This window comes from Pogoniulus pusillus, chromosome 17 (genome assembly GCF_015220805.1).
Source record: "Pogoniulus pusillus isolate bPogPus1 chromosome 17, bPogPus1.pri, whole genome shotgun sequence".
Lineage (NCBI taxonomy): Eukaryota > Metazoa > Chordata > Aves > Piciformes > Lybiidae > Pogoniulus > Pogoniulus pusillus.
This window is the reverse complement of record NC_087280.1, coordinates 17,332,641-17,348,720: the sequence shown is the minus strand read 5'-3', so window position 1 is coordinate 17,348,720 and position 16,080 is coordinate 17,332,641. Positions and strand designations below refer to the sequence as shown.

General features: G+C 48.6%; 1 protein-coding gene across 2 annotated transcripts in view; it reads right to left on the bottom strand.

The window, feature by feature from the left end:
- Window positions 1–16,080, bottom strand: part of IGDCC3 (immunoglobulin superfamily DCC subclass member 3) — a 121,459-nt gene that overhangs the window by 37,943 nt on the left and 67,436 nt on the right. For both annotated transcript variants that reach the window (XM_064157958.1, XM_064157957.1), the window contains exons 3-4: window positions 9,396–9,540; window positions 4,465–4,595 (exon numbers count right to left, since the gene is read on the bottom strand). In XM_064157958.1, coding sequence (XP_064014028.1) covers window positions 4,465–4,595; window positions 9,396–9,540 — 276 coding nt within the window. The remainder of the gene's footprint in view (window positions 1–4,464; window positions 4,596–9,395; window positions 9,541–16,080) is intronic.

Below are 16,080 nucleotides of genomic sequence, written 5' to 3'. Positions count from 1 at the left end.
CGCTCCAGAAATGCCAGGGTCGAGCAGTGTTTAAGGAATTTCAACAATCTGACAGCTGCTGCTGGCAAAAATGCTCTGTATACCTGTGGAGAGAAATACTTGGGCTGGTTACCTGCCCCCCAGGCAGGAGAGGGTCAGAGGGAGAGCTGTGCTCTGTCATAGTCTGGGCTTTGCTGCAGGGACCATCTCACACTGACTCCTGTGTGTAGACTTTCCGATGTCCAAGAAGCTTGTTAAAGAGAAGTGAGCCACTGCAAATCCACATCTGCAAGGGCTCTGCTCCAAGAGACAAATGTCTTTCCTTCCTGCAGTTTTTAGTGCTACCCTTTCACAGCAGCTCAGGGGCTGAAGTCAGAGCGTTAGCAGAGGGATTTCACAGCGGTCCAAGGGCAAGCACAGATCAGAGCAGCTCGTTTGGTAATCGCTCCTGCAGGGGCTAAGTGGGGAGTGATAAAGCGACCGTGAGGTTGTGTCTAAATGGCCAAAATCCAAGAAAAATCACCATGTCAGTGTGACTTAAGAGCTGACTTTCTCACTGAATGCCTTTCACTGCAAGCCATAAAATGCAGATTTTTTTTGATGAGAACCAGAATGCACAATAAATTCATATGACCGGCTGGTTAACCCCCAGAGATCTGAAAAACAATCCCTTCCCCCCCTCAGTACCTCCAAGTGACTTTAAAACCCATGTGGATTTATTGTTCTAAGTCACAATACTAAATGTTCACGCTTAGAATAATACCACATTATCATCATATTATATAGTGGTTTCAATATTTCAAAACACAGAGAAATGAAATGACTTGCCCAAGGTCACCCAAGAGTATCAGTAAATGGGAGCTGAGAACAAAGTAGAATTTATAATACATACTGTTCAGACCAAAAAAACATTTACAGTATCACACTCCTTTGATTTAAACTCTGAGTCCTGAATAGATACTCAGGTTTTTGAGTTTGGCTTAGCTCTCTGAGTATGGCCAAAACCTGCTCATCTCTGGAAGTGGCATTTCCACTGCTGGGCATCACCTTCACAGACTCACAGAAGGTTAGGGGCTGGAAGGGACCTCAAAAGCTCGTCCATTCCAACCGGCCCCTGCCACTGCAAAATCATCTATATCAGATCACACAGAATCTCATCCAGAATATCTCCAGACAGGGAGACTCCAAAGGCCACATAATGGTCCCACAGTTTTCCCACTGAGCCCAGTGCCCACTGCAGTGCCAGCTCCAGAGCCAGAAAGGATGCTGACCCAGCATAGACACGGTCATTAGGCACCGGCACCCCGCAAAGAGGCTGGTTGTGCCTGACCATCAAGGAGGCGGTTTCCCTCTTCGACCAGAAGAGCTCTTTTATGCAGAATCAGGAAGGAAGGAGTGACAAAATGAGGGACATGCAGCAGGCAAATGCTGCTGGAGAACAACAGGGTTCAGGGCAATGCAGGAGGGGATGTATTTTGAAAGAGAAAAAGGCTCTAATGATGCACATGGTCCCCAGAGACCCTGCCAGTAGCAGTCATGGTGAGAACAGGGAGGTCTCTGGCACCACCAGCAGTGACAGGCACTCTAGCAGCATGGCTGGCCCAGGCTGTTAGATCTTGATCAAAAGGACAGCAGCAGAGAGAGCTGCAGCTCATGCTGGAAAGGTGTCAGTACAGAGAGGGAGGCAGCCCCTCGGGAGCATCTCTGCTAAGCAGGCACTTGAAAATAATCAATCGGGAGGGCTGGAAGACATATCCCTGCTGCTCGCTGCCAGGGAGAGGAAGGAAAGTGCTGTGAGTGGGCTCCTTCATCCCCACAGGCAGCCACCCTCCTCTTCCTCTCCAACCGGGCTGTGGCATTGTCCTGCAGGACAGGGGTTCCCAGAGTTCATCTTCATCTTCTCCCTACCAGGGCTCACTTTGGAAACCTTGGTGAGGCAGTCACAGTGCTGCTCTGTGGGTGAAGCAATGGTTGAAGCCGCTGTCCTGCTAAGAAGAGAGTGAGCTCTCCTGCCACAACAAAAAGCAGTGAAGCAACACTCCCTTTATCCCTCACCATAAGAGGGAGGAAATGGGAAGATTTGCAAGATCACTGCTTCGTGCCTGTTGACATGTGCACAGCTCCCTCAGGTTACGCCAGTATTGACTGACACAACACACACACCAGCGAAGCAACGTTCCTGTGCTACCTCTGTGGCACACCACAGTCTCTGCTGGTGTGCCAAAGCCTGGGCACGTACCCACTGTCCTGATCCAACAGGTATTTGTGTGATTTTGGTTAATATCACAGAGAATAAATCTTTTTCCAAGGTTTTACCCAGTGCAATGGCTTTTCCATGGGCTAAGAGCATGGAAACATCCCATGGCGGCAGCTCTGCTGACACATAGTCACCAAAGCACAGTCCAAGCCCTTCAACAGACACTTGCACACGGTGCCTGTATTCATCATCCAGCTGCTTTAAGGAAGAGAGAAACCACAAACCCTTCACAGGCAGGAAGCCTGGAAAATATCCATCTGAAATGAGAGATGGGCAGATGAGAACAGCTAGCACTTTCTGCCCTGAGAGCAATAGCAACTCAGACGGATACACTGACACAAAGAACTTCACCACCTCGACAATTTACTGTTCTTTTTCCCCTCCATGCGGCTACTGTTCACATAGATCAAGAAAACAGAAGTGTGACAGGCATCAAAGGCTCTCAGGTCCCTCAGAACCAGTTAACCTGCTTGCTTTCCCCATCAGAGTTGATAAACACAACATCACTCTTCCCTCAGCTTCACCCAATTTCAGACCTGCTGCTTTATTGAGAGGCACCAGAGGCTAATCTGACACTTGATACAGGTGTGGAGTCTTCTACTCCAGAAGCAGTGGCCAGGCAGCGATCCTGGGGGAGGAAGACAGGATGTGGCATACCAATGTACACTGGCAAGCCTCCCACCACCAAGTACCAACAACTATACAATGGACAGGAGGATCACAGCTCACAGGGTAAAGGCCTTCTGCTGCATACAGAAAAGCTCAGAGAGAATCACACACCCAGCTGGCCCTGTGCAGGTATCCCTTGCCTCTGGTCTCCACAGCTGTAATCTCCATTTCCACAGGGAATTCGGAGCTATAGATCCATTACCACTGCTATGACAGGGGACCACAGTGGCTATCCACCATCTCAGAAGGGTTTTGACCTGTACGGAGTCCCATATCTCAGAGGCTCCCCTGCCAGATGGATGTATTCACAATTTGCAGGTGAGCACCTCTTTAGCACTCTGATCTTTTCTGAAGGTAACCCACAAATGCTCTCAACTTCAGGAGAAAAATGCTCTCCTGTTTCCACACATGGAGTTGTGCATATCTAAGACTTTTCTACAGAGAAAGCACCAAGGTGTTATTCACTCCTGGCTGCTTGATCAGGCTGAGTTGTATGATTTGACTTAATACTTCCCACTTCCTTCATGCTAGGAGCAGCTGAATCATCAGGGGAGACTTCTGAAGCTGAAAGTGTTTTAAATTAAAAAGACTGACAATGAAAGCCTACCTAGAAGATGACAATCTGCCATCAGGTTTTGAAACTGGTGAGTTACTGCTCCAAGGGGCTCCAAGAGATCAGCTTGGGTCCCACATGGACAGCTAACAGAGGATGGGCAATGGGCAGGTCAGTGGAAGGCAGCATGGCTATGGACCTGTGGTAGCATATTTGCACCCTATGGAAGCTTCACACTGCCCAAGGTCATCACTTCCACATGCCACTTTGTGTGTGTTCACAAAGAGGCCAAACACATGCACATGCAAAGTGTGGAAGTGGCTTGCTTTGTTTTGCCTTTAAAGTTTCACCACAGCTTCACCAGCTACCTCTGGGAGCATGAAATCAAGCAGCATGAAACCAGATTTGGGTCTTTTTTCATTATGGTGGAGGAGACCATAAGGCACCATAATTTCTTCAAACAAAGCTCTCAGAGGTAAATACCTCTTTCAGCTATTGACTTCAAACGTGGATGGTGAACCAAGTCAAAATTCAGCCTGGGATGCTCAGGGCTTCTCCTTGTTGTCTTCCAAAGAAAGGTTAGCCCCCTTCAGTCTCAATGCAATGCTAACAGCCTAGAGAAGACAACTGCCCCATTAGATAAATAACTGATCACCCCACGTGCTGCAGTTACTTCCAGAGTGGGCAGTCTCATAAGGAAATGATGAATCTTCCCCATTTCCAAAAGAATTCATTCAATATAAAGCTGCTGTAACTCATTTTCTCACTGTCCTCCCTCTGCCCAGAGACTGGTGTTAATTTACAGACAAAGAGACAGATTCATCTGCTATCAAGTGGTCTGATCTGGCAGGAACTAATAACAATCCAGAAGAAGAAAGGTGTGATGGCTGGACAGAGGAACACTTCTCAGTGCAGTTATCTGGAAGCTCTCTTCAACTGTCCTGGTCAGGAACAGCAGCAGGAAGGAGACAGGAGGACAGTCAGGACAGAGTTTGCTGGTACTAACCTGACACGGTGAGTCTGGCCTCCCGGCTGAACTTCACGTTAGCAATATTGGTGGCAACGCAGTGAAAAATCCCACTGTCTTCTGCCCTCAGTCCCGTGATCTGCAGGACTCCCTTTGGAAGCAGTGTGTACCTGTGGGAGCAGAAATGCAGAAACAAGAACTTGCAAAGTGGGACATGATGAGAAAAGAGGCTGGCTCCCCACACCCCACTGCAGAGGCACCAATGCCACCCCACTGATGTAGACCCTGACACACTGAGCTCATGCTCACCACTGCAACAGTTCTTTGTTTTTTTGGATGACTGATCCTCTGGTCTTCCTTTGCAGGGGATCATGGCAACCAGCAACAGAACAAGAGGACACAGTCTCAAGTTGTGCTGGGGAAAGTATAGGCTGGATGTCAGGAGGAAGTTGTTGGCAGAGAGAGTGATTGGCATTGGAATGGGCTGCCCAGGGAGGTGGTGGAGGCAGCGTCCCTGGAGGTGTTCAAGAAAAGACTGGATGAGGCACTTAGCGCCATGGTCTAGTTGACTAGCTGGGGCTGGGGGATAGGTTGGACTGGATGAGCTTGGAGGTCTCTTCCAACCTGGTTGATTCTATGATTCTGATGAATCCTTTGAGAAAGGATGCAGAAGGCTACGAAGTGGATGCTTTATATTTAACCTGTGGAAAAGCTTTGGCAGTGCATTTGCATGTGAACACAGGAGATGTGGGAGTTACCACTCATTAACTGAAGCACAGTGACCATGGACAAGCATCAGAAGAAGTATCTGCTCCATGTTCCCTGATCAAGGACTTTCACTCATATGAGCTTAAAACCTCAAATGTGGGGAATAGTGGGGCAGAGGGGCTGGAAAGTTGCCCAGTGCAAAAAGACCTAAAGGTGTTGGTCAACAGCCACCTGATTATGAGCCAGCATGTGCCCAAGTGACCAAGAAGACCAGCTGGCCCATATCAGCAACTGTGTGGCCAGCAGCACTAATGCAGTGATAGGCCCCCTGTACTTGGCACTAGTGGGATTGCATCACAAACACTGTATTCAGTTTGGAGCCTCTCGCTACAAGAAAGACACTGAGGTGCTGGAGCATGTCCAAAGAAGGGCAATGATGAAAGGTCTAGAGCACAAGTCTCCTGAGGAGCATCTGAGGAAATGGAAGTTGTTGAGTCTAGAGGAAAGAAGGCTATGGGCAGACCTTGCTCTCTACAACTCCCTGGAAAGGAGGCTGGAGCAGGCTGGGAGTAGGCTGCTTCTCCCAATAAACAAGTGAGAGGACAAGAGCAAATGGCCTCACGTTGCACCAGGGCAGGTTTAGGTTGGATATCAATACCATTTTTCCCCCCAGAAAGGGTTTCCAAGTCCTAGAACAGGCTGCCCAGGGCAGAGGTGGAATCCTCATACCTGGAGAGGTTTCAGAGCTGTGTAGTTGCGGTGCTGAGGGACACAGCTGAGTAGTGACCTGGAAGTGCTGGGTTAATGGTTATACTCTTAAAGGTCTTTTTCAACCAAATCAGTTCTGTGACTGTATGAGAGGTGTGTTTAAAACAGAGGGTGAGTGGGAGCCTGCATAAATGCCGACAAACATTCCCTGTGTTTAAGACACAGGTACATTTAAAGCCATTTAAACTGGGCCTGCACGCACACATATTTGTATACATACATTAGGGGTTGCTCAGCAACCCCCTGTTTAAGTTGGCTGGCTGCAAGTCATTACTCTGTGATGAGTTAATAATCCATTTCCTTCTGGAAGATGAAGAATATCTCTTCCCCCTATCAGCATATGCTTAAGTGCCTATAGCCCACTCCCCGCGCTGGCTTCCGAGCGTGTGGCTCGGCGGCGGCTGCAGCGTGACAGCAATCAGTTTCTGCACGTCCCCAAGTTGATTGCAATCTCTCTGGGACTTTCGAATGCCCATTGTTTTGGATGAATTATATACCAGGAGAAGCAGCCTTCATTTTTGTTAACAATCTGCCCACAGCATTAAAAGAATCAATTCCAAAGCTATTATTCTGCCTTCAAAGGCTGCGAGCGCCAGGCTCGGCATACAAATTTATAGACACTTTATAGGCAGAAATGCACCCGGCGTGATGAATGTGGAGATCCAATCCAGGGGGAGAAGCAACCTGCATCACCCAGGACTCTTGCTGTCAGAGATTAATCCACACAGCTGACAACAAAAACCTTCCCTGCTAACTTTACTCCTGCAAAAGAAGGACATCAAACTGTTGGAGCAAGTCCAGAGGAGATCACAATCAGAGGGCTGCAGCACCTCTCCTCTGAGGACAGGCTACTGGAGTTGGGGCTCTTCAGCCTGGAGAAGAGAAGGCTTCAAGGAGACCTTGTAGTAGCCTTCCAGTATCTGAAGGGGACCTACAGGAAGGCTGGGGAGGGACTATTTGCAAGGTTCTTTAGTGACTGGATGAGGAGTAATGGGTTTAAACTGGCAGAGGGGAGATTTAAACTAGATGTTAGGAAAAAGTTCTTTCCAGTGAGGGTGGTGAGACACTGGCACAGGTTGCCCAGGCAGGTTGTGGCTGCTCCCTCCCTGGAGGTGTTCAAGGCCAGGTTGGATGAGGCCTTGAGTGACTTGTTCTATTGAGAGGTGTCCCTGCCTATAGCAGGGGGTTGGAACTGGATGATCTTTGAGGTTCTTTCCAACCTAAACCATTCTATGATTGTATAAAATGCCAGATCTGTTCAAAATCAGGGCACCGAACATAGGCAAAACTGCTCCTAGCCCATGGTCTTCAGTTTCTTCCCCAAAAGGGCTGTCGAGGGCCTGGAACTGGCTGCACAGAGAAGCAGTGGAGTCAGTATCACTGCAGGGACTGAAAAACTGTATAGATGTGGTGCTGAGGGACATGGTTTAGCGATGGCCTGGCAGTGCTGGGTTAATGGTTGGACTCAAGGATCGTAAACATCTTTTCCAACCAAAACACTTCTGTGATTCTGTGAATCTCCAAGACTTGGCCAAGCTCCCTGCACCAGTGGAGAAACAGTAGGGATGAGTGTGGCTTGAGGCAGTCTTAGAGCATCTCAGCCACAAGTTCTGAACGGTGACACTCAACCACATCTCTAACCATCTCCACATGTGTGAGCCAAGCTCAAATGGAAAGGGGCAGTAATGCATGAGGGACTTCAGGAGAATTTCACCTGCCCTGCAAGATCTCATCAGGATGCACATAAGACATCAGGCCCACTTCTGCACCCCTTACTTTTGCTGACAGGGCCAGCCTTTTTTTAGTGGTGCCCAGCAGCAGGATAAGAGGTACCTGGCACAAACTTGAACACTGGAAGTTCCATCTAAACACAAAGAGGAACTTTACTTTGAGGGTGGCAGAGCACTGGAACAAGCTGCTCAGACAAGTAATGGGAGTCTCCATCTCTGGAGTCATTCAGAAGTCACCTGGATGCCATCCTGTGCAACCTGCTGTAGGTGAATCTGCTCCAGCAGGGGAGTTGGACCAGATTATCTCCACAGGTCCTTTCCAACCTCTATCATTCTGTGATACCACCTTGGACCAGTCATCCTGCTCTACAATATCCCCAGTTTAGCACTTGTGTGAATAAGGAGCCTTCAGAAGAGATCAAGCTTAACAAATCATCCCTGTGCTGAGCTAAAAAAAAAAGCTCAGATGAAAAACGTGAGGAAAAACAAAACCTGACAGTTGCAGTTTCCCGCAGCACGGTTGGGCCTCCTGGGTCCTTCTACCGTAAGTTCACCGTAACGCTGAAAAGGTCAAGCATTGTTCCAGCCCTCATGTTTTCTCCTGCCTCCGAAGAGCCCAAGCACATTCTGCTGCTGAACTGACATTTTTAAGAATAGAGACTTTCAGGAGAATATTTACAGCTTCCTGGTTTCGCCTGCTCCCCACGCACAGACGTCAGCGCGCCAGCGAGGTGTGCTCTGACCGATTGTCTCCCGCATCGGCTGTGCGGCTCCTGGGCCACAGCTGGGACTGCTGGAGGCTGCTGGCACAGAGCACATGTTTCCTGCCACCTGTCCTCTGCCAGGCCCCACCACTGCTTGGAGGATCAAACCGTGATGAAGGATGTTTCCGACACGAGGAGAGCAGCCTGTCAAACACAGGAAGCGAGGACGTGCCGGCCCAGGTCTAGGCTGGGGATGAGAGGCAGCTGCAACTTCTCTTCAGGAGGGGAATGGGAAACGGCAGCTCTGTAGAGCTTCCCTGTCACCACATACAGGAGAGTCCACTCGGGAAGGCAAGTCTGTTGGCCACGGTATAATTCAGTGTTTGCAGGAGTACCAGACCCACATGGAAGATCCTAAATCATGGACCTGACTTGGAAAGAGCTGCACAAAATGGAACCACAGAGGGATGATGAATGCCAAAGATACCTCAGCCCTGCCAGGGTTGCTAGATAGGCTCTTTGTGCTTGAAAGTCACACACACACACACATACACACACAGAGTATCACCAAGGCTGGAAGAGACCTCACAGATCATCAAGTCCAACCCTTTACCACAGAGCCCAAGGGAGGAGGGCTGATCCTGACAGAGGAGGTTGCTCCCTCCAAATTCAGCCAGCAAGGTTCATCTAGCTGTCTTGGGAGAGGCAGAATTCCCACAGTGTCTGGCCAGCAGGAGCCCAGACAATCCACAACATTAACTGAAAGAACATTCCATGGCAGTAATGCTGGTCATAGAATCACACAATCAGCTAGGTTGGAAGAGACCTCCAAGCTCATCCAGTCCAATCTATCACCCAGCCCTGGCCAATGCACCAGTCTATGGCACTAAGTGCCTCATCCAGGCTTTTCTTGGAACACCTCCAGGGACAGCAAATCCACCACCTCCCTGGGCAACCCCCAGCCCAATTTAGCCATGTCCTAGCACAGCTGTGAGAGCAATAGCACGCCTGGTCACCTTTTGGAGAAAGGAAAATAGCACATGGCTTGGAGGTGTCCTACCTTTCGTTGTCTGTATTGACTGGCATGCTGTTCTTTTGCCAGAGGATGACTGGCTCAGGCAAGCCATGGATCTGGCACTGGAATCTTGCCACGCCACCTTCCTCCACCACTGCATTCTGAGGGTGGATGTGGAAGTCAGACATCGCTGGAAGACAAAAAGAGAGACAAAAACATTCACATGTGAAGAGAAATCCATTGTCAATAACTTCACATACCCTAGAAACACCTCAGCTGGCTGGGGCTGCAATGCAAGAACAGGAGGCTGATTTGCAGCCTATCTCCTGCACTGAGTAACAATACAAATGGCAAAGTCTTGTTGTATGTCTGTGGTAAGGTCTTGCTGTGTGTCTGCCTCTGTACATTGAACTGACTGACTCAACCAAGACAGGAGATGGTGCTCTACGACCCACATGCTCCACAGCAAGGTCTATGGAGGCAGTGAGGCAAACACTGCACTGTCACGTATGGGAGGTCACTCTCAGCTTCAGCAGGCTTTGCATCCAAGCTTGTATCAGAAAAGAGATGTCTCTCCTTCCTGTTGCTGCCAGTTTCTTATCTGCTGGAAAAATCCTTTCTGATGTGCAGTTTGACTTAAAAAATCCCTTTTGCTTAAATACCTTGACCAAAATAGCTCCCAGATAACTGGTAAAACCTGCAACTGTTGCTTCCCACCTCCATTTGGCAGGTGCTCAAGCCCATTGCATACTCTGCCTTCCAGTGCTGTGGAAGGAACGATCCCATCCACATGCTGTGGAGCAACAGGCTTCAGTGGATAGAAGGAACAGCTGCCAAGAGCTCAGCAGCTCCTCAAATGGAGGCTTTTGGGGTTGAGACCACCCGACAGCAAATGACAAAGCTCAGCATGCCCACGCAGGATGAACACAGCCCATCCCACTTCGGCACAGCCACAGCTGTAGCTGTTGTGTGGCAAGACTCTGGCGTGCTGTTAGAGCGACATAAATAATACAGTAATTATTACTATTAATTAATTGGAAGGTGCTGCCTGTTGACTCTGCAATAAACGTATCTGCAGCTAATAAACATCCCGGTGGTTATTTAGCTCATGATTCATTTCTAGCACTGCATCCGTGGGAAGATCACTCACATTACCATACAGAATAAACCCCGAGAGCCCCCTGCTCTGCGCCCCCAGCCCGCTAATTCCCCTCTCCCCAGCAAGAAAGCCTCGGCCGCTTCCACGTGCGCTGAGTGTAATGAATGTTCCTCTGCTACCAACAGCCTGCGCCTGTGTCAGGGCAGCTTAATCATTCATCTGCAAACTCCAGTTGGGCGCGGGCAGATGGGAGATGGCCATTAGCAATCATACATTAAATATGTGTTGCATTAACCCGCGCTGCTCCCGCGGCCACCGCTCTCAACCCGCCGACTGCAGATTTGTTAAGCTGATGGAGTATCAGGGAGCAAAGCACCAGCCCCACGCAGATGTAGGGTTGGGAAGGTTTTGGAGCCCTGAAGGTGGGATGAGCAGCCAGCCTCACCTTGGGATGCACTCACGGGAACGGGACTGGGAGGTGTCTGGGCAATGCTCCAGCCAGGTGGGAAGAAGAGTTAGTAAAAGTATGCTTTGGACAGTAAGTTGAGAGAGGGGATCCTGTCCCTCTGCTCCACTCTGCTAAGACCTCACCTACAGAGTCGGGTCCAGCTCTGGAGGCCTCAGCACAGGACACACATGGACCCGTTTGTATGAGGCCACAGCAATGATGGGAGAGCTGAAAGTCCCTCTGTTGTTAGGCCTGGCTGAGAGAGCTGGGGTTGTTCATTCTGGAGAAGAGAAGACTCCAGAAAGATATTCTGTTGGCCTCTCAGTACTTAAAAGGGCTCATAAGAAAGGTGGAGACAGAGTTTTGAGCAGGGCCTGTTGTGACAGGACAAAGGGTGATGGGTTTAAACTAGAAGAGGAAGATATAGATTGGAGAGAAGGAAGAAACTTTTTATGCTGAGGGTGATGACACTGGCCTAGGTTGCTTAGAGAGATGGTAGATTACTCATCCCTGGAACTACTCCAGGCCAGGTTGGACAGGACACTGAACAGCCTGCTCTAGTTGAAGATGTCCCTCCTTATCACAGCGGGGCTGGATTAGAGGACATTTAAAGGCCCTTTCCAATCCAAATCATTCTATGGTTCTACTTCCATTTCGAAAACTAATGCAAATATTCTCTCTCATGGAGCCCAACAGTGGAATGGTAATTTACCCAACTCACCCAGATTCAGCCTAGAAATGAGACTGCTTATGGCCCCAAGCACTCAGACATATGGGAAGGCTGCTGGGGCCGGGTGTGTGTGTGTGTGTGTGTGTGTGTGTGTGTCTCCTGCACTAGGCAATTCTCCTTCAGAAGAGGCAAGGGATGCTTCAAAAAGTGAGGGGTCTGGGGGTGCCTGCAGGAGGTCAGCTGAAGGAAGAATATTTCAGGACTGCTATTTGGCAATCCAGAGCAGGGCAAGCATCTTGCAACCAAAGTTAATGAACTCTTCCCAGGAAAGAAAAATCCAAGAATTAATGAGAACGGCACAAAGAAAAGAGAGGAAAAGTAACACCAGCTTCAGATGCCTGCAGGAAAACTCCTTTCAAACGTACAGATGCTCAGTGCTGAGGGTTTTGGGTGGCTGACAGGGTTGATAAGAAGAGGGAGGTGTGAATGAGAACAGCCCCGGCACAGACTTCGCTCTGCTGGTTACAGAATTCATTGCCGTTCCTTTATTTCAATAATATCACCTCTTATAGGTAAAACTGCAGCAATAACCTCTACTCTTAAAGACACTAGTATTAATATTTATCATGAATAAAACATGGGAAGTTATAAATAATTCAGTTATGAGGATGTTAAGTAAAACATTACTCTTCAACGACCCTATAACGTGGCTTTGAAGCACAGTTTTATGTTAAATGCCTAGGAAACACTGTGACCCTTGCCAAGACCAGCTGGTTTGCAGAAGATGCATTAAAAATTCATGTGCTGAGCTACAAAATGCTATTTTTAAAACAGATTTACCAGTTTATTTACAGTTGTGGAGACAAAAGGTTTTGTAGCATCTCCTGGAAAGCAGCAACAAAGCTTGCACATGAGTGAGTACCTGGGATGCTGCTCTCAGCCTGGGATTAAACCATAGAAGAATCATAGAATGGTTTCTTCTGGAAAGCACCTCAAAGATCATCCAGTTCCAATCCCCCTGCCATGGGCAGGGACACCTTCCAGCAGGCTAGGTTGCTCAAGCCCCCATCCACACTGGCCTTGAACACCTCCAGGGAGGGTCTTCCATGACCTGTCTGGGCAACCTGTTCCAGTGTCTCACCACCCTCACTGTCAAGAATTTCTTCCTAATATCCAGTCTAAATCTCCTCTATTCCAGCTCAAAGCCATTCCCCCTCATCCTACCACTACAAGCCCTTGTAAAAAGTTTCTTCTTATCTTTCCTGTAGCCCACTTCAGGTACTGGAGAGCTGCCATAAAACCTCCCCACAACCTTCTCTTCTCCAGGCTGAACAGTCCCGGCTCTCTCAGCCTATCCCCATAGAGGATATTCTCCAACTCTCTGATCATCTTCGTGGCCTCCTTTGGACCTGCTCCAGCAGTCCAAAGTCCTTCTTCTGTTGGAGGTCTCAGAACTGGATGCAGTACTCCAGGTGGGGTCTCATGGGAGCAGAGTAGAGGGGAAGAATCGCCTCACTCTGAGAAGTGCTGGTCACAGCACTGGTCACTGGCCATAAGGAGAGGAGAGAGACTGGAGTGCAACTGCTCTACAGGGTGTTGCTTGAAGGGGCTGAATCTCTGCTGACCCATGAGGTTCTACACACATCCCCACCGACTGAAACAGACTCCTCCAGCAGAGTGCTTGCTCCTGTTTTTCACTTGTCTTTCAGCACCAAACATCAAGACCCCTGTTATCAGCTGGGCACTGTTGTTTCAGCTGCCACAGGGAAGAGCTGCACACCAGACTGGGTGGGGTTGGCCAGGAGCCAGGGAGCTGCATCTCATTTCTATGCTAATGGCCATAATAATTTTTAAAATAAATAGATGCAATCACAATATTCACCCATGAGCTCCTAAGAGAGGAGGCACCCTCTAATCCATCTGCCTGCGGGCTCCACCATCCAGCAATGCAGCAGCAGTGTGCCAACAGAGGGACTGGTGCTGCCCCAGGTTCCTTTCACTGTCATAGATGAGGTAAGAGCCATTCTGTTCCCATTAAACATCTCCATGTGTAGCATGGTGCCATCCACACACAGAGTGAGCATGAAGTAGTCATAAAATCAACCTAAATCATGCACACACTCACTCCTCCACGTTGGTGCTCCAAGGTGCAGTGTCCCACAGCTTCTGCTACCATCACACTTGGATTTTGGTCATGGTACACATAGACCAGCACAGGGCAGGGAAATACAAAGTCAAACAGGCTCACAACAGATGGGGAATGGTCCTAGCGGCCCTTCCACACTGCAGCCATGGGTGAACCTTCTCACCAAGACACTAGACTAGAGTCAATCTGAGTTTACAGCCATACTAAAGCACAAGGGAGAGTAAATATTCTTTCTTCTTCCTCCTGTATCATGGAGAACCTCAACTAGGATAAGGCTGTACCACAAGTGAGGCTCTTCCCTAAAGAGAACCCCACACTCAGGTTCTCACATCACCTAACCAAAGGCATGTCCTATGGGGCACAGCACAGGTAAGCAGAATCTCTTATCCTCATCCATATTCACAGAGGATTTGTTCAGCTGAAATGAATTTGCAGGGTCTCCTCTAATCGAAGCACAAACACCCTGCATCCTAACAGGTCCCATGGAAAGGCCAATGGAATAAAAATGAAAACAGCTATTGAGTGAAATTTTCTTTACTCCATGAAAAACTAAATTGAAACCATTAGTGGTCAATCCTTTTTTTGCTCAGTACAGCATTAGTGCTAAGCCAGAGATTGACCTAGATTTGATATAGAAAAAGAAAACATAAACTTGGTGTGTCAAAACAAATCCCAGGTCTGTCAGGATCATTAAAACCCAAACATTATTATCAACTGCAGGCACAAGGGGAGGAAGAAGAGTTGAAAGGTTCAGTGCCCAGCCTGATGTTAGCAGGGTATTTGGGAAGCTCAGCTAAGTTCTGCAATCACATTGCTTTTTGCTTTTAAATTACTTATGGGGAAAGAGGCACTCAGGTTGGCTCTGGCACAAGGGGATGCTAGGAGAGCTGAGCATCCTCACTGCCACTGCCACTTCCACGAGGCAGCCCACAAGTAATGGTCCACAAGTGAAGATCCTTTCTCCATGTCTGTCACCAACCTCTTCATTCAGACCTCTTTTGAGGCAGGCATGTGGTTAAAATACTTCAAAGTTGACACAGTGCAAGGAGCAAGAGTTTAACTGAGAGATATCTCCAAGTCATTTGGGGTTGTTTAGCCTGGAGAAGAGGAGGCTCAGGGGTGATCTCATTGCTGTCTACAACTACCTCAAGGGAGGCTGTAGCCAGGTGGGGGTCAGTCTCTTCTCCCAGGCAATCAGCAACAGAACAAGGGGATACAGTCTCAGGTTGTGCCAAGGGAAGTCTAGGCTGGATGTTAGGAGAAATTTGGTGCCAGAGAGAGTGATTGGGATTAGAATGGGCTGCCCAGGGAGGTGGTGGAGTTGCCATGCCTGGAGGTGTTCAAGAAAAGACTGGATGAGGCACTTAGTGCCATGGTTTAGTTGATTGGATAGGGCTGGGTTGGAGTGGATGAGCTTGGAAGTCTCTTCCAACCTGGTTGATTCTATGACTCAAGTACCTGTGTTTTTAGATGCCCCTGCCTGGTGTGGCAGAATAAGCCATGGGCAGAACTGACTCCAGCTGCTGATTTTCATACTGAATTTTCCAACTTACTACAAAAATTAATTTCCTCTCAGGTCAGCAGAAGTCAGGGTTGTTTTTAAAACACAATGACCATCATGCTAATTAAATTTAGACCTAAACCACTCTCAAATCAGGCTGACAGCTCCAGCAGAACCAACCCTTGGTAGTCATTAAGCACCCATTCCCCTTGGCATCACAACTCCTTCACAAATGCATTCCATGCCACAAAGCAAGCAGAAAGGTGACATCCAAATCTAGCTGAAGACATCCCCACTAACTGCAGGAGAGTTGGACAAGATCACCTTTGAAGGTCCCTTCCAATCTGATGCATTCTATGATACTCTTCCATTTGCTTCAAGTTTAGGAGATCTTCACCATTAAGTAAGCAACCTGCCAGGGAATATCTTCAAGGAGGACATCAGGTGAAGGCTTAGCAGACACAGGTCTCATAGTGACAGGATGAGAGGGAATGGACTGAAGCTTGAGGAGGGCAGATTTAGGCTGGCTATTAGAAAGAAATTCTTTACAGTAAGGGTGATGAGATACTGGAACATCCAAGGTCAGGGAAGCCGTCAGGGAAGCCCTCTCCCTGGAGGTGTTCAAGGGTGGGCTGGATAAGACCCTGAGCAATCTGGTCTAGTGGAAAGTCCCTGCCCCTGACAAGGGGTTGGAGCCAGGTGATCTTTAAAGTCCCTTTCAACCTTCAGTTCTGCTCTGGCAGAGGGGCTGGACTCGATGATCTCTTTGGGTCCCTTCCAACCTCTGACATCCTATGATGCTGTGAACTGAAGCCATTCTATGAATTCATCAATCTATGAATTTGCTCCCTTCTGTACTCTGGAAA